General features: G+C 42.4%; 2 protein-coding genes across 3 annotated transcripts in view; one reads left to right on the top strand and one right to left on the bottom strand.

Moving 5' to 3' along the window:
• Nucleotides 1–8,356, bottom strand: part of DRC8 (dynein regulatory complex subunit 8) — a 131,536-nt gene extending 123,180 nt beyond the window's left edge. The window contains exon 1 of one of the 2 annotated variants that reach the window (XM_087428149.1): nucleotides 7,594–8,356. In XM_087428149.1, coding sequence (XP_087284275.1) covers nucleotides 7,594–7,630 — 37 coding nt within the window. In that variant the 5' untranslated portion in view covers nucleotides 7,631–8,356. The remainder of the gene's footprint in view (nucleotides 1–7,593) is intronic. The other variant, XM_087428151.1, reaches the window with a different exon arrangement.
• Nucleotides 7,909–14,415, top strand: part of LOC147911299 (uncharacterized) — a 37,731-nt gene continuing 31,224 nt past the window's right edge. The window contains exons 1-2 of the mRNA XM_087428009.1: nucleotides 7,909–7,995; nucleotides 8,060–9,066. Coding sequence (XP_087284135.1) covers nucleotides 7,909–7,995; nucleotides 8,060–9,066 — 1,094 coding nt within the window. The remainder of the gene's footprint in view (nucleotides 7,996–8,059; nucleotides 9,067–14,415) is intronic.

The raw sequence follows: 14,415 nt of genomic DNA, 5'->3' as shown, positions 1-14,415 counted from the left end.
CCCAAACATTCATCATTAGTCAGCAGATCTGAAAACTCTTCATACTCAGGGAGGCACCCACCACTCTGCAACCATCCATCACCTGACATTCCTGGACTCCTCCCTTAACCCCGTTTGCTCTACATAAGTTGTGTTCAAGTTAGTTCCCTTTTAAGATGGTTTTTTTAGGATCATAGTTTGCCATCTTCCAATCAGCTAGCTCACTGCTTAATAAAGTTCTTTCTCTACCACCACCTTGCCTCAACTGATTGGCTTTTGTCTTGCAGCAAGCAGATCAAGTCCTTGCTCAGTAACAAAACTGGCGACCAAGAAGGGGTGATTAAGTTCTGCCTGTGGCTAGCCAACCTTGAACGGGTAATCTCTTGGGCAAATCTCTAGCAGCTGCTGAGTCCCTTTTCACTTCCGGGATTTGTCATTTTCAGTTTCCCACACCAATGCCAGCTACCTCTAAACACTGTCTGTGGTGGAAAACAGAAACAACGTTCCTGGTGAACTGACAGACTCAATCTGGAATAGGTTAAGCCACCTCAGTGTGAACAACCAAGAACTCCATCTAGGGTCCTCCCTCTTTGAGAGGTAGGATCATCCAGTTGATAGGGCACCCTGCAAGAGAGGGAATCGTTGTAGGACTTTTACCCAGAATCTGGGAACTGGTTCACTGGTGTCTGGTTTTCCTGTGTCTGTATCTATATGTCTGTCCATCTCTACATATCAGAATGGGGAACACACCATCTGTCCCCAAGCAGAGCCCATTGGGGCTGATTCTGAGTAGACAGTCTGATTACAGTTATGGGCCAATGTCTAGGAAGATGATTTTCTATTGTAATGCCGCATGGCCACAATATTCTTTGGGATCTGGTGAATACTGGCAATTTAACAGCTCACTGAATTACTACACTATATTACAGTTAGAATTGTTTTGTAAAAGAGCTAGAAAAGATGATGAAGGCCCTTATGTACAGGCTTTTATGTTGTACCAAGATGAGAAAAAGGAAGGAAAAGATTTCCTTGTGGTACAGAAAGTAGAGAAGGAACAAAAGCGATCCATTTTGTAGGAAGTTAAAGAGGATGATGATGACATAATGTTAATACAAACCCTTAACCCTCCCCAGGTTGCATAGGCACCAGTTCTTGGGGCTGCTCCCCTGATGCCACTACCTCTGGAGGTGCCACTGGTAATTGAGGCAGGTACTCTACCCTCCAATGAGAGACAGGCTGAAATGGACCCAGGAACAGTGGGCTGGGTTTCACCCTCCCACACTAGACAGGGAACCCAATTTGGTGAGGAAGCTCCCCCTGGAGTAGGGCAATTCCCATTATGGCAATATCCTTTGGGAGTTAATGCCCAAGGACAGCTTGCTGGATTCATATGGATGCATAACCCCTTCTCTACCTCAGATTTATTTAATTGGAAAAATAATAATCCACCCTACCAGGAGGATCCCTGCAGATGACAGAATTGTTCTCTTCCATCTTTGCCACTTATCATCTGCGATGGGCAGATGTTCATATTTTAATGAACATGCTCCTAATGGGAGATGAAAAAAGAATGGTAATAAACAAAGCCAGAGAGAAAGCCCACCACCTCCATCCAGTGGACCCTGTTGGTACACTTGAGGCTAATGCAGCTGTCCCAATAGCTGAACCAGCCTGGAACCCCAAAAATGCTGGAGGAAGAGTCAGATTGGAACAAGAGATGCATATTAGCAGGTCTAAGAACTGGGGTCCCCAAACTAAAAAGCATAAATAAAATTCAGGAAATCCAACAAACACCTGATGAAGACCCTTCTGAATTCCTAGAAAGAATTTATCAAGCCTATAGGTGCAACAAGAATGCAGACCCAGAGGCCTCTGAGAACCTTAGGATGGTTAACATGACTTTTATAGGATGAAGTGCCCCAGATATGAGAAAGAAATTACTAATACTGGATGGGCCTTTAGGAATGAATCCCTCTCAGCTTGTAGACATTGCCTTTAAGATTTACAACAACAGAGAATGCTGAGCAAAACAGAAGGACACTAAAAGAAATGCTGCCTTCCTGGCTGCTACTCTAGGCAGACAAAAACCAGACCGTCGTAAAGGAAAAACAAGTCAACAGAAAGGAGGTAAGCATCCCCTGGAGAAAAATCAATGTGCCTATTGCAAAGAGGAAGGACATTGGAAGAGAGAATGCCCTAAAAAAGAAAAGGGAAATGCAGATGAGACAAAGAGGGAAACCTCCCAAATGGTGGAAAGGGATGAATGTTCTGATGAAGACTGATGGAGCCCAGGGGTTCCTTTGGATTTGAAGCACCCCACCCAAATTTCCCCACAGGAGCTCCAAATACAACTGTCAGTGGGAAGAGACTAATTGACTTTTTAGTTGATACCAGTGCCACCTAATCTGTCTTAAATGCCAAATTAGCAAAGAAAACATCAAGGTGGACCCTAGTTACTGGGGTCTCTGGTGAAATCCAAGATCATTCATTACTACAGCCATTGGAATGTCAAATGGGGGACCTGACTCTGAAACACAGTTTCCTATAAATATCAGAATGCTCCATCCTGCTTCTGGGTCAAGACCTTCTCTGCAAATTAAATGCACAAGTAAATGCACTTTACTCCAGGGCAGCTCAATATATGAGTTCCCCCGGAACAGTCCCTAAGTTTGCAGATGACTTGCTGGGGATCCTAGGGTCAGAACCAGATCTGTTACCACCCAAAATCTACGAGAAGGCAAGGCCCAATGTATGGGCAAATGGGACCCCAGGGAAAGCAAAGAATGCCCTACCAGTACAAAAACCCTTAAAAGAGAAGAAAATAAAGCCCAATCTGAAACAATGTCTGCTAAAACAGGAGGCTCAGAGGGGCATGCAGCCTATTTTCAAAAAACTCTTAGAGGCAGGATTAATTAGACCCCGTCAGTCTCCATACAACACCCCTATTCTGGTAGAGAAGCCAAATTCTATGACTATTGCTTTGTTCAAGATGTGTCTGCCATAAATGAGGTGGTTCAAGACTTGTACCCTGTGGTACCTAGCTCCTACACCATATTAACAAATATACCAGGAGAGTATGGTTGGTTTTCAGTATTGGACTTAAAGGACACATTTTTCTGCATACCGTTTGCCGAGGAGGCCCAATAGCTGTTTGCCTTTGAGTAGAGTGATCCAGACACTCAGAAGACACAATATTCTTGGACTGTCCTCCCCTAGGGGTTTAAGAACTCTCCCACTTTATTTGGGGAAGCGTTGGGCAGAGATTTGAGTCATCTAAAACTGAAAGAATGGCTGTTATTACACTATATAGACGACCTACTAATAGCAAGCCCCACTTATGAGCAATGTCTAACAAAAAGAATTGAGACTTTAAGTTACTGAGCAGAATGCGGCTATAAGGTCTATCAAAAGAAAGCCCAGATTTGTAAAGAAAAGGTCATACACCTGGGATTTGCCATATCTAAGGGACAAAGAGAATTGTTGCCCAATCTGAAAACAGCAATAGCCTGCTTAAGTCCTCCTGAAACTTGTTGACAACTACAAGGTTTTTGGGGGTTGGCAGATTTCTGTTGAATCTGGATTCCTAATTGTGGGCTCATAGTAAAGCGCCTATATCAGACCCTAAAGTGTTTAGAGTCAGAACCTCCAGACTGGACTGAAGAATGCCAGTTAGCATTTGATACTATAAAAACCAAGCTGACCTCAACTCTGGCCTTAGGATTGCCAAACCTGGACAAGCCCTTCAGTCTCTATGTACACGAGAGACAAGGCATAAGTCTGGGAGTACTGTCTCCAAAGTTGGGAACAATATCTAGACCTGTGGCCTATTTTTCTAAACAACTGGATCAAACGGTGAAGGGGTGGCCCCCTTGCCTTTGGGCAGTAGCGGCCACATGTGACATTCTTCAAGAAGTTGAAAAATTTACTCTAGGCCAACCTACCATGGTATATTTACTCCACTACATCCTCACGTTATTGGAACAGAAAGGGAGGTACTGGCTCATCTCAGGAAGGATGGGCAAATACCAAGCTATCCCTTTGATAATCTACATGTCAGGTTACAAGTCACCTCAACCCTGAACCTTGCTCCCCATCCTCACAAGCTTTAGAGTATGACTGCTTGCAGGTCATGGAAATGGTTTACTCTAGCTGGCCAGATCTAAAAGACTAGCCATTAGCACATTTTTTTTTTTTTTTTTGTGAGGAAGTTCAGCCCTGAGCTAAGATCCATGCCAATCCTCCTCTTTTTGCTGAGGAAGACCGGCCCTGAGCTAACATCTATTGCCAATCCTCCTCCTTTTTTTTCCCCTTTTTTTTCTCCCCAAAGCCCCAGTAGATAGTTGTATGTTGTAGTTGCACATCCTGCTGGTTGCTGTACGTGGGACGCCGCCTCAGCATGTCCGGACAAGCGATGTGGCGGTGCCTGCCAGGGATCCAAACCCGGGCCACCAGTAGCGGAGTGCATGCACTTAACCGCTAAGCCACAGGGCCGGCCCCAAAGACTAGCCATTAGAAGAACCCAAACTGGAGCTTTTCATGGACGGTAGCACCTTCATGGATCAAGGGAAGAGGTGCACCGGGTATGCAGTTGTGACCTTGCAGAAGACTCTAGAAGCTAGGGCATTACACCCAGGGACTTCAGCCCAGAAGGCAGAGATGATTGCCCTCACCAAAGCCTTACTCCTATCGCAAGGGAAAAGGGTGAATGTCTATACAGATTCCCAATATGCATTTTCAGTGGTGCGTGCCCATGGAGCTATCTGGAAGGAAAGGGGGCTTCTAGCTGCTGATAAAAAGGAAATTAAACATGCTCCAGAGACATTACAATTATCAGAGGCAATCTAAGAGCCCTCTCGAGTGGCCATTTTGGCTTTTGTCTTGCAGCAAGCAGAGTGAGTCCTTGCTTGGTAACAATTCTAAAATTTAAATTCTTTTACATTTTCGCTAACATAACTATGTACAGTTTTCAATCTAGGAAAAAATAAATTATATTATGTTAAGGCACAAAAATGCTATAAACATAACAACTTCAATGTACATAATCTTATAGAAAAATTTTATAACTAGAATATAATAGCCCAGATCAGAGATTTAGTTAATTTTTCTTACCGATATTCTCAATACTTCTATCAAGATTAATCCCTAAATGTTAAAGAAGAGCTGGATGTGATGGACAACCAGAAAATTAATCTTCCTTTTCAACTTTAAAAATCTCAAGATTAAAGATGAACTATTTAAAACATATGTATGTTTCTACAAAGAGGATTTTCGTAGTTGTTTTATAAAGACAGGCCAGTGAAAACCTTGGCTCTCAAAAAATGTTTGTTGAGCCAAATGAAATAGAAGCATATATCATACCTCCAAGGAAGAGAGAAAAAAACCCTAAAAATAGTTTTATGTACTTTTAGGTATAAAATAAATTTTGGAAAGAAGCAAGTAATGCTTTGGTTAAAACATAAACATCTTTAATTAATTCAAATGATCTGAATTCAACAAATATTAATTGAGATACTACATGTGCTGGACACTCCACAAGACATTGAATATAACAGATCAGAAAATGGTCCCCACCCTCTTGGAGTTTATAGGGTGATGGAAATATTCTCCAAAACTATCCTTTCTTTTGTGTGATTCCATGTTCATCAACCAATTTTTGAAATATAAATTCACCCTCCCCAAAAGCTTAATACCCATAAAACAATGTTACATTACAGAGATCAGGTTTCTGATCAATATACCTCCGTCTAAATTAATAAGTCATTCTTCAGCTTTCCACATCACTCTCATGAGTTTAGCTAGCTTGAGGAAATCCCCTAAGCCTGATCAAGTCTGATTAAATGGCTAGATGTAATTTCTGAACCTTCAGAGCTGAAAATCAGATATAGGACTGGAAAACATCCATACAAAGATGCTATCACCAAACGACTCTCTAGTTTATCCTCAGACAACATGCCTTTATTTAATGCCCTTCAAACTGCAATTATAGTTAACTCATAAAACTATTAAGAATAAATGAGATATACAGTGCTTCTCAAACTGTAATGTGCATATGGATCACCTGCAGATCTGCTAAAATGCAGACTCTTGATTCAGTTCAGTCAGGGGCAGGGACTGAGATTCTTTATTTCTGATAAGCTCCCAGCGATGCCCAGAGACCAGGAGGGGATACAACACACCTGGCAGGGAGTCTGGCTCACAGGCTGTTCAGCCCAGTGAACTGTTCCCTCCCATTTGTGGACGTCTTATCTTCCTTACTGATCTCACCTTTTTTGGTAGAGAATATGATGGTTTTTTTCATCTTGGTATGTTTCAAAGTTCTAACCTAATCAGAATGCCTTCCATATGATAGGCATTAAATATATGCCAACTGAATGAATGACATTTGGCTTTTAACAATCATCACTTTTTCTACAGTTATAGACAGAATTGTTTCTTTCTCTGATAGACAGAATTGTTTCTTCCTCTGAATTAATTTATTTTACATAGAAAAGTATTTTTGAAAACTAAAACATCAGGAAAGTTCTCAATTTATTTTTCAAAAATAAAAAAATTGTTTTTGGAGCACAATCCAGTGCATTTTCTCACGCTGACCTAATCAAGTCTTTTTTTAAAAAGCACATATCCATAATTAACTAAATTTACCTAATTATTTTTCCATTTCTTATAAATAAGAATTTACAAAACATAATAAAAAAAATAACTAAGTCATTTGGTTTTCTGGTGAAGTTTTAAAATTCATCTTAAAAAAACCAATCATTTTTCTTAGGATGTACCTTATACTTATAATGATACTGGCTCAAGACAAGGTTGACATAAGGGAAGCCATATTGTAGGAAAGAAAAACTCTGTTGTAACTTTGAATAACCTCTGACAAACTAATCCAGCAGGATATGCACCCTCCAGGAGATCTAACTGCTCTGTAGATTTTACCACCCCTACTTGTGCATGTACCTCCCAGCTGCAATAAGATGGTAACTATGTTCTTTTGAGCTCCTTGGGAATGTGATGACCCTTGAACAGAGAATCTATGCTAATAGCCATCCGCAATGACAACTGAAAGATCTGGTTTGGTGACTCCCAGTCTGTAACACCCAAGGGTCAACATTCCTAACCCCCTCCCCTACATATATAACTGCTCTAAGACTTTGTGCCCCTTAAGATGGTTTTTTCCAGACATTAGTCCGCCATCTTCACTCTTGCTAGCAAGCTATAAGTCCTTTTGTCCTACCACCTTGCCTTTTGACTATTGGCATGTCTTTGCAGCAAACAGAAGGCCCCACGTTGGGCAGTAACAAAATTATAAAGACATCTTAGGAAAGGTAACATCTATAAAATAATTCTGGCTTTTCAGACTAAGGATACCATAAAAAAATAAAATCGTATTACTGTTATTGACAAGTTGATCTTCCGCACAGTTTCATGTGTTTCTCCACTAATTTTCTGTGATCACCAGACAAGTGACTATCTCAGGTCTGGTTTCTTCACTTGTAAATAGTAGTTGTTAACCTGATTACACTTTGTTCCATGCTAAGAAAAATGGTATGTTAATATGGTTTTAAGCGCTCAAGAAAAGCAACAAAGGTGGAATATTATTTTCATTTCTAAGATGTTTACCTCTACAGTTTGATAGCTTTTTTGATGTATTTGTCATGAGTCTGCCAATGAGTATTATTTCTGAGTAATTAACAGAGGATGGTAACCAAGGATCAGGTGTTAATCATACCGCTGAATTAAGACGCGTAAAGATCTTGCAAACACACGTGGATATACAGGTTTTCTCTTCTCTGCACCTCAAATACATCAGTCCCGCCGACTGCACCTGGAGCGCGCAGCCCAGTCCCGCCTCCGCAGCCGGAACGGCCGCGCTCCTGCCGAGTCCGCCCTGTCGTCTGTTCTGTTCTTCGGTTTTGTGCTTTAAGACAAAACGCCATGAGGGTGGCGGGCGGAGTCGCCCAGCGGGATTTCCGAGGCCGGAGGCCGCCCGCGCACGTCCGCGCTAAGAAGACCAAAATGGAGGCCGGACACCCCCCCTCCGGGGGCGGGGCTTCCCGCCGAAGAGGCTCCCCCCGGATTCCGGCAGCCAGATCCCGCCCTCGCCCGGCCGCGGGGTGTCCAGAGCTTGGGCAGCAGCGAAGGTGGCGCCTGCGGCCCCGGTCCCCGCGGCCGCGAACAAGGACGCCACCACTGCCCTTCCTGCCGGCGCCTCGGCCGCTACCGCGCGGGCACCGAGGGTCGGTGCGCGGAGGGAGAGACGAGGAGGGGCGGGAGGGGGGCGGTGGCGAGGGCAGCCGGGAGACGCGCGGGCGGGGCGAGGCCGGGGCGGTTGTGGGGACCGAGGCGGCCGGTCATCCATCAGCGTCTCCCTGCGGGCGGCTCCAGAGGCAGGCACCCACCTGAGCTCTCCGCGCAGCCGGGCGCGGCAGGGGCAGGGCGGCCGCCCCCTCGGCGTCTCACCTGTGCCTTCCCTGTCTCTGTCGTCCGCCATCTTGTGCGGAGCTCGTCGCCTGGCAACGCCCGTCGTTCTCCGGGGGAGAGGGGGTGGGGCGGGGGAGTCTCCGAGCGCGCGCCCTCCGGCGGCCCGCCACGACCCTTTGGCGTCCGGAGCCTGGCCCCGCCCGCCCCCCGTTGCAGCCTTTCCCTCCAGACAGAGTGGGCCCTGGTGGCTCTGTCCCAGATGAATCACAGTCATATAGGGCCAGCTCCTCCTCTCCCTGGTTTCGGATCCACTGGGGACATCACAGACACAGGGCTGCCCCTCCCCTCCTGTTTGCACGACGTGGTGGCGCGGTTCTCTCACTGCGGATGTTACAACGCAGCTGGAGAGCCGGGCAGAGCTCGGCCTGGGGCGTTGGAGCGGCGCGTCCCCCGCCGCCGCCCGCCTTCCCGGCCGCGGCCGCCCGCTCTGCCCCAGGCTCTCTGGCCAGGGTCGGCCGCCCGGCGCAGCCACAGCGCAGCCACAGCGCAGCCCGGGAGAGCTGGAGCAAAAACGGCCCACCGGCGGGTGCGGAGTACACAGAGGCGGTCACTGATGGAGAGGAGTCGCTGGAGGCAAACGTGTGAAAGAGGCGTAAGCGGTGCGTCCTCAAGGTGGTAATTTCTGATACAGAATAGAAGGTTTTACATAGCAACAAAAATGCGCCTAGTTTTGCTCCTTGTTACACACGGTAAAATGTTCTTAGTTGTGAAATTTGACATGATCTTTAGTTAAAGTTACTATAGAAAAGGTTTAAATCCTGTTTCTCTGAAACTTTGCAGCTAAGGGTAATGTTAAATTTTTCTCAAAAATTCACTAGAATATTTTCTTTTTAAAAAGGTGTTGGAATAATATGCCTAACGTGGTTCAAGTTAATGTGTATCTTAAACTAATCTTTGATGATTTTTAAGTGCACATGTATAATAATTTGAATAGCTTGATGTTATGTATAAACAATTTATAAACTTGTGAAATTTTTGTTGTACATTATTGTCAGTCACCATATAAGTGCATGCCTCCACCCCTTGTGCCCACCCCCCCTTAGCCCCTGGTAACCACCAAACAGTTCTATCTCTGTTGGTTTATCTTCCACCTATGAGTGAAATCATGCACTGTTTGTCTTTCTCTTTCTGGCTTATTTCGCTTGACATAGTACCCTCCGGGTCGATCCATTTTGTTGCAAATGGGACGATTTTGTGTTTTTTTAATGGCTAAGTAGTATTCCATGGTATATATATACCATATCTTCTTTATCCAATCATCAGTCAAGGGACACTTGGGTTGCTTCCATGTCTTAGCTATAGTGAATAATGCTGCGATGAACATAGGGGTGCATAAGCCTCTTTGGATTGTTGACTTCAGGTTTGTCGGGTAGATACCCAGTAGTGGAATAGCTGGATAGTAAGGTATTTCTATTTTTAATTTCTTGAGGAATCTCCATACTGGTTTCCGTAGAGGCTGCACCAGTTTGCATTCCCACCAGCAGTGGATTAGGGTTCTCATTTCTCCACAGCCTCTCCGGCGTTTGTTGTTTTTTGTCTTGGTGATTATAGCCATTCTACTGGGTGTAAGATGCTATCTGAGTGTGGTTTTGATTTACATTTCCCTGATGATTAGTGATGTTGAGCATCTTTTCATGTGCCTATTGGCCATCTGTATATCTTCTTTGGAGAAGTGTCTGTTCATTTCCTGTGCCTATTTTTTGATCGGGTTATTTGTTTTTTTGTTGTTCAGTTGTGTGAGTTCTTTAAGTATTATGGAGATAACTCCGTTGGCGGATATATGGTTTGCAAATATTTTCTCCCAGATGGTGGGCTCCCTGTTCATTTTGATCCTGGTTTCATTTGCCTTATAGAAGCTCTTTAATCTGATGAAGTCTCACTTGTTTATTTTTTGTTTTGTTTCCCTTGTCTGAGTAGACATGGAATTCGAAAAGATCCCTTTAAGGCTGATGACAAGTAGTGTACCACCAATATTTTCCTCCAGGAGTTTTATAGTTTCAGGTCTCACCTTCAGGTCTTTGATCCATCTTGAGTTAATTTTTGTGTACGGCAAAAGAAGATGGTCTACTTTCATTCTTTTGCAAGTTACTGTCCAGTTTTCCCAGCACCATTTATTGAAGAGACTTTCCTTTCTCCACTGTATGTCCTTAGCTCATTTGTCAAAGATTAGCTGCCCGTAGATGTGAGGTTTTATTTCTGGACTTTCACTTGTGTTCTGTTGATCTGTGTCTCTGTTTTTGTACCAGTACCACGCTGTTTTAATTTCTATTGCTTTGTAGCATGTTTTGAAGTCAGGGATTGTGATGCCTTTGTTCTTCTTTCTCAGGATTGCTTTAGCTATTTGGGGTCTTTTGTTGCCCCATATGAATGTTAGTATTCTTTGTTCTATTTCTGTGAAGAATGTCCTTGGGATTCTGATTGTGATTGCATTGAATCTGTAGATTGCTTTAGGTAGTATGGACATTTTAACTACGTTTATTCTTCCAATCCAAGTACATGGAATATTTTTCCATTTTCTTATGTCATCGTTGATTTCACTCAGTAATGTTTAACAGTTTTCATTGTATAGGGCTTTAACTTCCTTGGTTAAATTTATTCCTAGATATTTTATTCTTTTTGTAGCAATTGTAAATGAGATTGTCTTCTTGAGTTCTCTTTCTGTTAGTTTGTTGTTGGTATATAGAAATGCAACTGATTTCTGTAAGTTGATTTTGTACCCTGCAACTTGGCTGTAATTGTTGATTATTTCTAATAGTTTTCCAATGGATTCTTTAGGGTTTTCTATATATAAGATCATGTCATCTACAAACAGTGAAAATTTCACTTCTCGTTGCCTATTGGGATTTTTTTTATTCCTTTTCTTGCCTCCAGTATTGTGTTGAATAAGAGTGGTGAGAGTGGGCACCCTTATCTTGTTCCAGTTTTCAGAGGGATGGCTTTCAGTGTTTCCCCATTGAGTATGATGTTGGCTGTGGGTTTGTCATATATGGCCTTTATTATGTTAAGGTACTTTCCTTCTATACCCATTTTGTTGAGAGTGTTTATCATAAATGATGTTGGATCTTGTCAAAAGCCTTCTCTGCGTCTACTGAGATGATCATATGGTTTTATTCCTCGTTTTCTTAATGTAGTGTATGATTTGCAGGTGTTGAACCATCCCTGTGTCCCTGGTATAAATCCCACTTGATCATGGTGTATGATCTTTTTAATGTATTGCTGTATTTTGTTTGGCAATATTTTGTTGAGGATTTTTGCATCTGTGTTCATCAGGGATATTGGTCTGTAGTTTTACTTCTTAGTATTGTCTTTTTCGGGCTTTGGCATCAGGGTGATGTTGGCCTCATAAAATGTGTTGGGAAGTGTTCCATCTTCCTCTATTTTTTGGAATAGTTTGAGAAGGATAGGTATTAAGTCTTCTTTGAATGTTTGGTAAAATTCTCCAGAGAAGCCATCTGGTCCTGGACTTTTATTTTTTGGGAGGTTTTTTGATTACTGTTTCAATCTCTTTACTTGCGATTGGTCTATTCAGGTTCTCTATTTCTTCTTGATTCAGTTTTGGGAGGTCGTATGAGTCTAAGAATTTATTCATTTCTTCTAGATTGTCCGATTTGTTGGCATACAGTATTTCATAGTATTCTCTTGTAATCTTTTGTATTTCTGTGGTATCTGTTGTAATTTCTCCTTTTTTTTAAATTTATTATTATTTTTTTTTGGTGAGGAAGATCAGCCCTGAGCTAACATCCATGCCAATCCTCTTCTTTTTGCTGAGGAAGACCGGCCCTCAGCTAACATCTATTGCCAATCCTCCTCCTTTTTTTCCCTTTTTCTCCCCAAAGCCCCAGTAGATAGTTGTATGTCATAGTTGCACATCTTTCTAGTTGCTGTATTTGGGACGCCGCCTCAGCATGGCCAGACAAGTGGTGCCTCGGTGCACGCCCAGGATCCGAACCCGGGCCGCCAGTAGTGGAGCGTGTGCACTTAACTGCTAAGCCACGGGGCTGATCCCAGATAATTTCTCCTTTTTCATTTCTGATTTTATTTATTTGAGCCTTCTCTCTTTTTTTCTTGGTGAGTCTGGCTAAGGGTTTGTCAATTTTGTTTATTTTCTCAAAGAACCAGCTCTTAGTTTCATTGATACTTTCTACTCTTTTTTTTTTTTTATTTCAATTTCATTTATTTCTGCTCTGATTTTTATTATTTCCCTCCTGCTGACTTTAGGCTTTGTTCTTTTTTTTCTAATTCTATTAGGTATAGTTTGAGGTTGCTTTTTTTGGGCTTTTTCTTGTTCATTAGGGTGGGCCTGTATTGCTATGAGTTTCCCTCTCAGGACCACTTTTGCTGCATCCCATATGAGTTGGTACGGTGTATTTTCATTTTCATTTGTCTTCAGATATGATTTGATTTGTACTTTAATTTCATCAATGATCCATTGGTTGTTTAGTAGCAAGTTGTTGAGTCTCCACAGCTTTGTCACTTTCCTGGTTTTTTTCTTGTAGTTGATTTCTAGCTTCATAGCATTATGGTCAGACAAGATGCTTGTTATGATTTCAAGCTTCTTAAATTTACAGAAGCATGCCTTGTTTCCCAACATATGGTCTATTCTTTTTTTTTTTTTTTAATTGATGTTTTAATGGTTTCTAACATTGTGAAATTTTGGGTTGTACATTTTTGTTTGTCCATCACCATATATATGACTCCCTTCACCCCTTGTGCCCACCCCCCACCCCCACTGCCCCTGGTAACCACAGTCCAGTTTTCTCTGTCCATGTGTTGGTTTATATTCCACATATGAGTGAGATCATACAGTGTTTGTCTTTCTCTTTCTGGCTTATTTCACTTAACGTAATACGCTCCAGACCCATCCATGTTGTTGCAAATGGGACGATTTTGTCTTTTTTTATGGCTGAGTTAGTATTCCATTGTATATATATACCACATTTTCTTAATCCAGTCGTCAGTCGAGGGACACTTAGGTTGCTTCCACTTCTTGGCTATGGTGAATAATGCTGCAATGAACATAGGGGTGCATAAGCCTGTTTGGATTGTTGATTTCAGGTGCATTGGATAGATTCCCAGTAGTGGGATGGCTGGATCATAGGGCATCTCTATTTTTAATTCTTTGAGGAATCTCCATACCGTTTTCCATAGAGGCTGCACCAATTTGCATTCCCACCAGCTGTGTATGAGGGTTCCTGTTTCTCCACATCCTCTCCAACATTTGTTGTTTTTTGTCTTGGTGATTATAGCCATTCTAATGGGCGTGAGGTGGTATCTTAGTGTTGTTTTGATTTGCATTTCCCTGATGATTAATGATGTTGAGCATCTTTTCATGTGCCTATTGGCCATCTGTATATCTTCCTTGGAGAAGTGTCTGTTCATTTCCTCTGCCCATTTTTTGATCGGGTTGTTTGTTTTTTTGTTGTTCAGTTGTGTGAGTTCTTTATATATTATGGAGATCAACCCCTTGTCAGATGTGTTTTGCAAATATTCTCTCCAAGCTGGTTGGTTGTCTGTTCATCTTGATTCTGGTTTCATTTGTCTTATAAAAGCTCTTTAATCTGATAAAGTCCCACTTGTTCATTTTTTCTTTAGTTTCCCTAGTCTGGGTAGGCATGTCATCCAAAAAGATTCTTTAAAACCAATGTCAAATAGTGTGTTGCCTATATTTTCTTCTATGAGTTTTATAGTTTCAGGTCTCACCTTCAGGTCTTTGATCCATTTTGAGTTAATTTTTGTGAATGGCGATAGCAGATGGTCCACTTTCATTCTTTTGCATGTGGCTGTCCAGTTTTCCCAACACCATTTATTGAAGAGACTTTCCTTTCTCCATTGCATGTTCTTAGCACCTTTGTTGAAAATTAGCTGTCCGTATATGTGTGGTTTTATTTCTGGGCTTTCAATTCTGTTCCATTGATCTGTGTGTCTGTTTTTGTACCAGTACCATGCTGTTTTGATTACTAT

The sequence above is a fragment of the Ceratotherium simum genome, unplaced genomic scaffold, assembly GCF_057802395.1.
Source record: "Ceratotherium simum simum isolate JZ-2026a unplaced genomic scaffold, ASM5780239v1 HiC_scaffold_43, whole genome shotgun sequence".
Lineage (NCBI taxonomy): Eukaryota > Metazoa > Chordata > Mammalia > Perissodactyla > Rhinocerotidae > Ceratotherium > Ceratotherium simum.
This window is presented reverse-complemented; position numbering and strand designations above follow the sequence as displayed.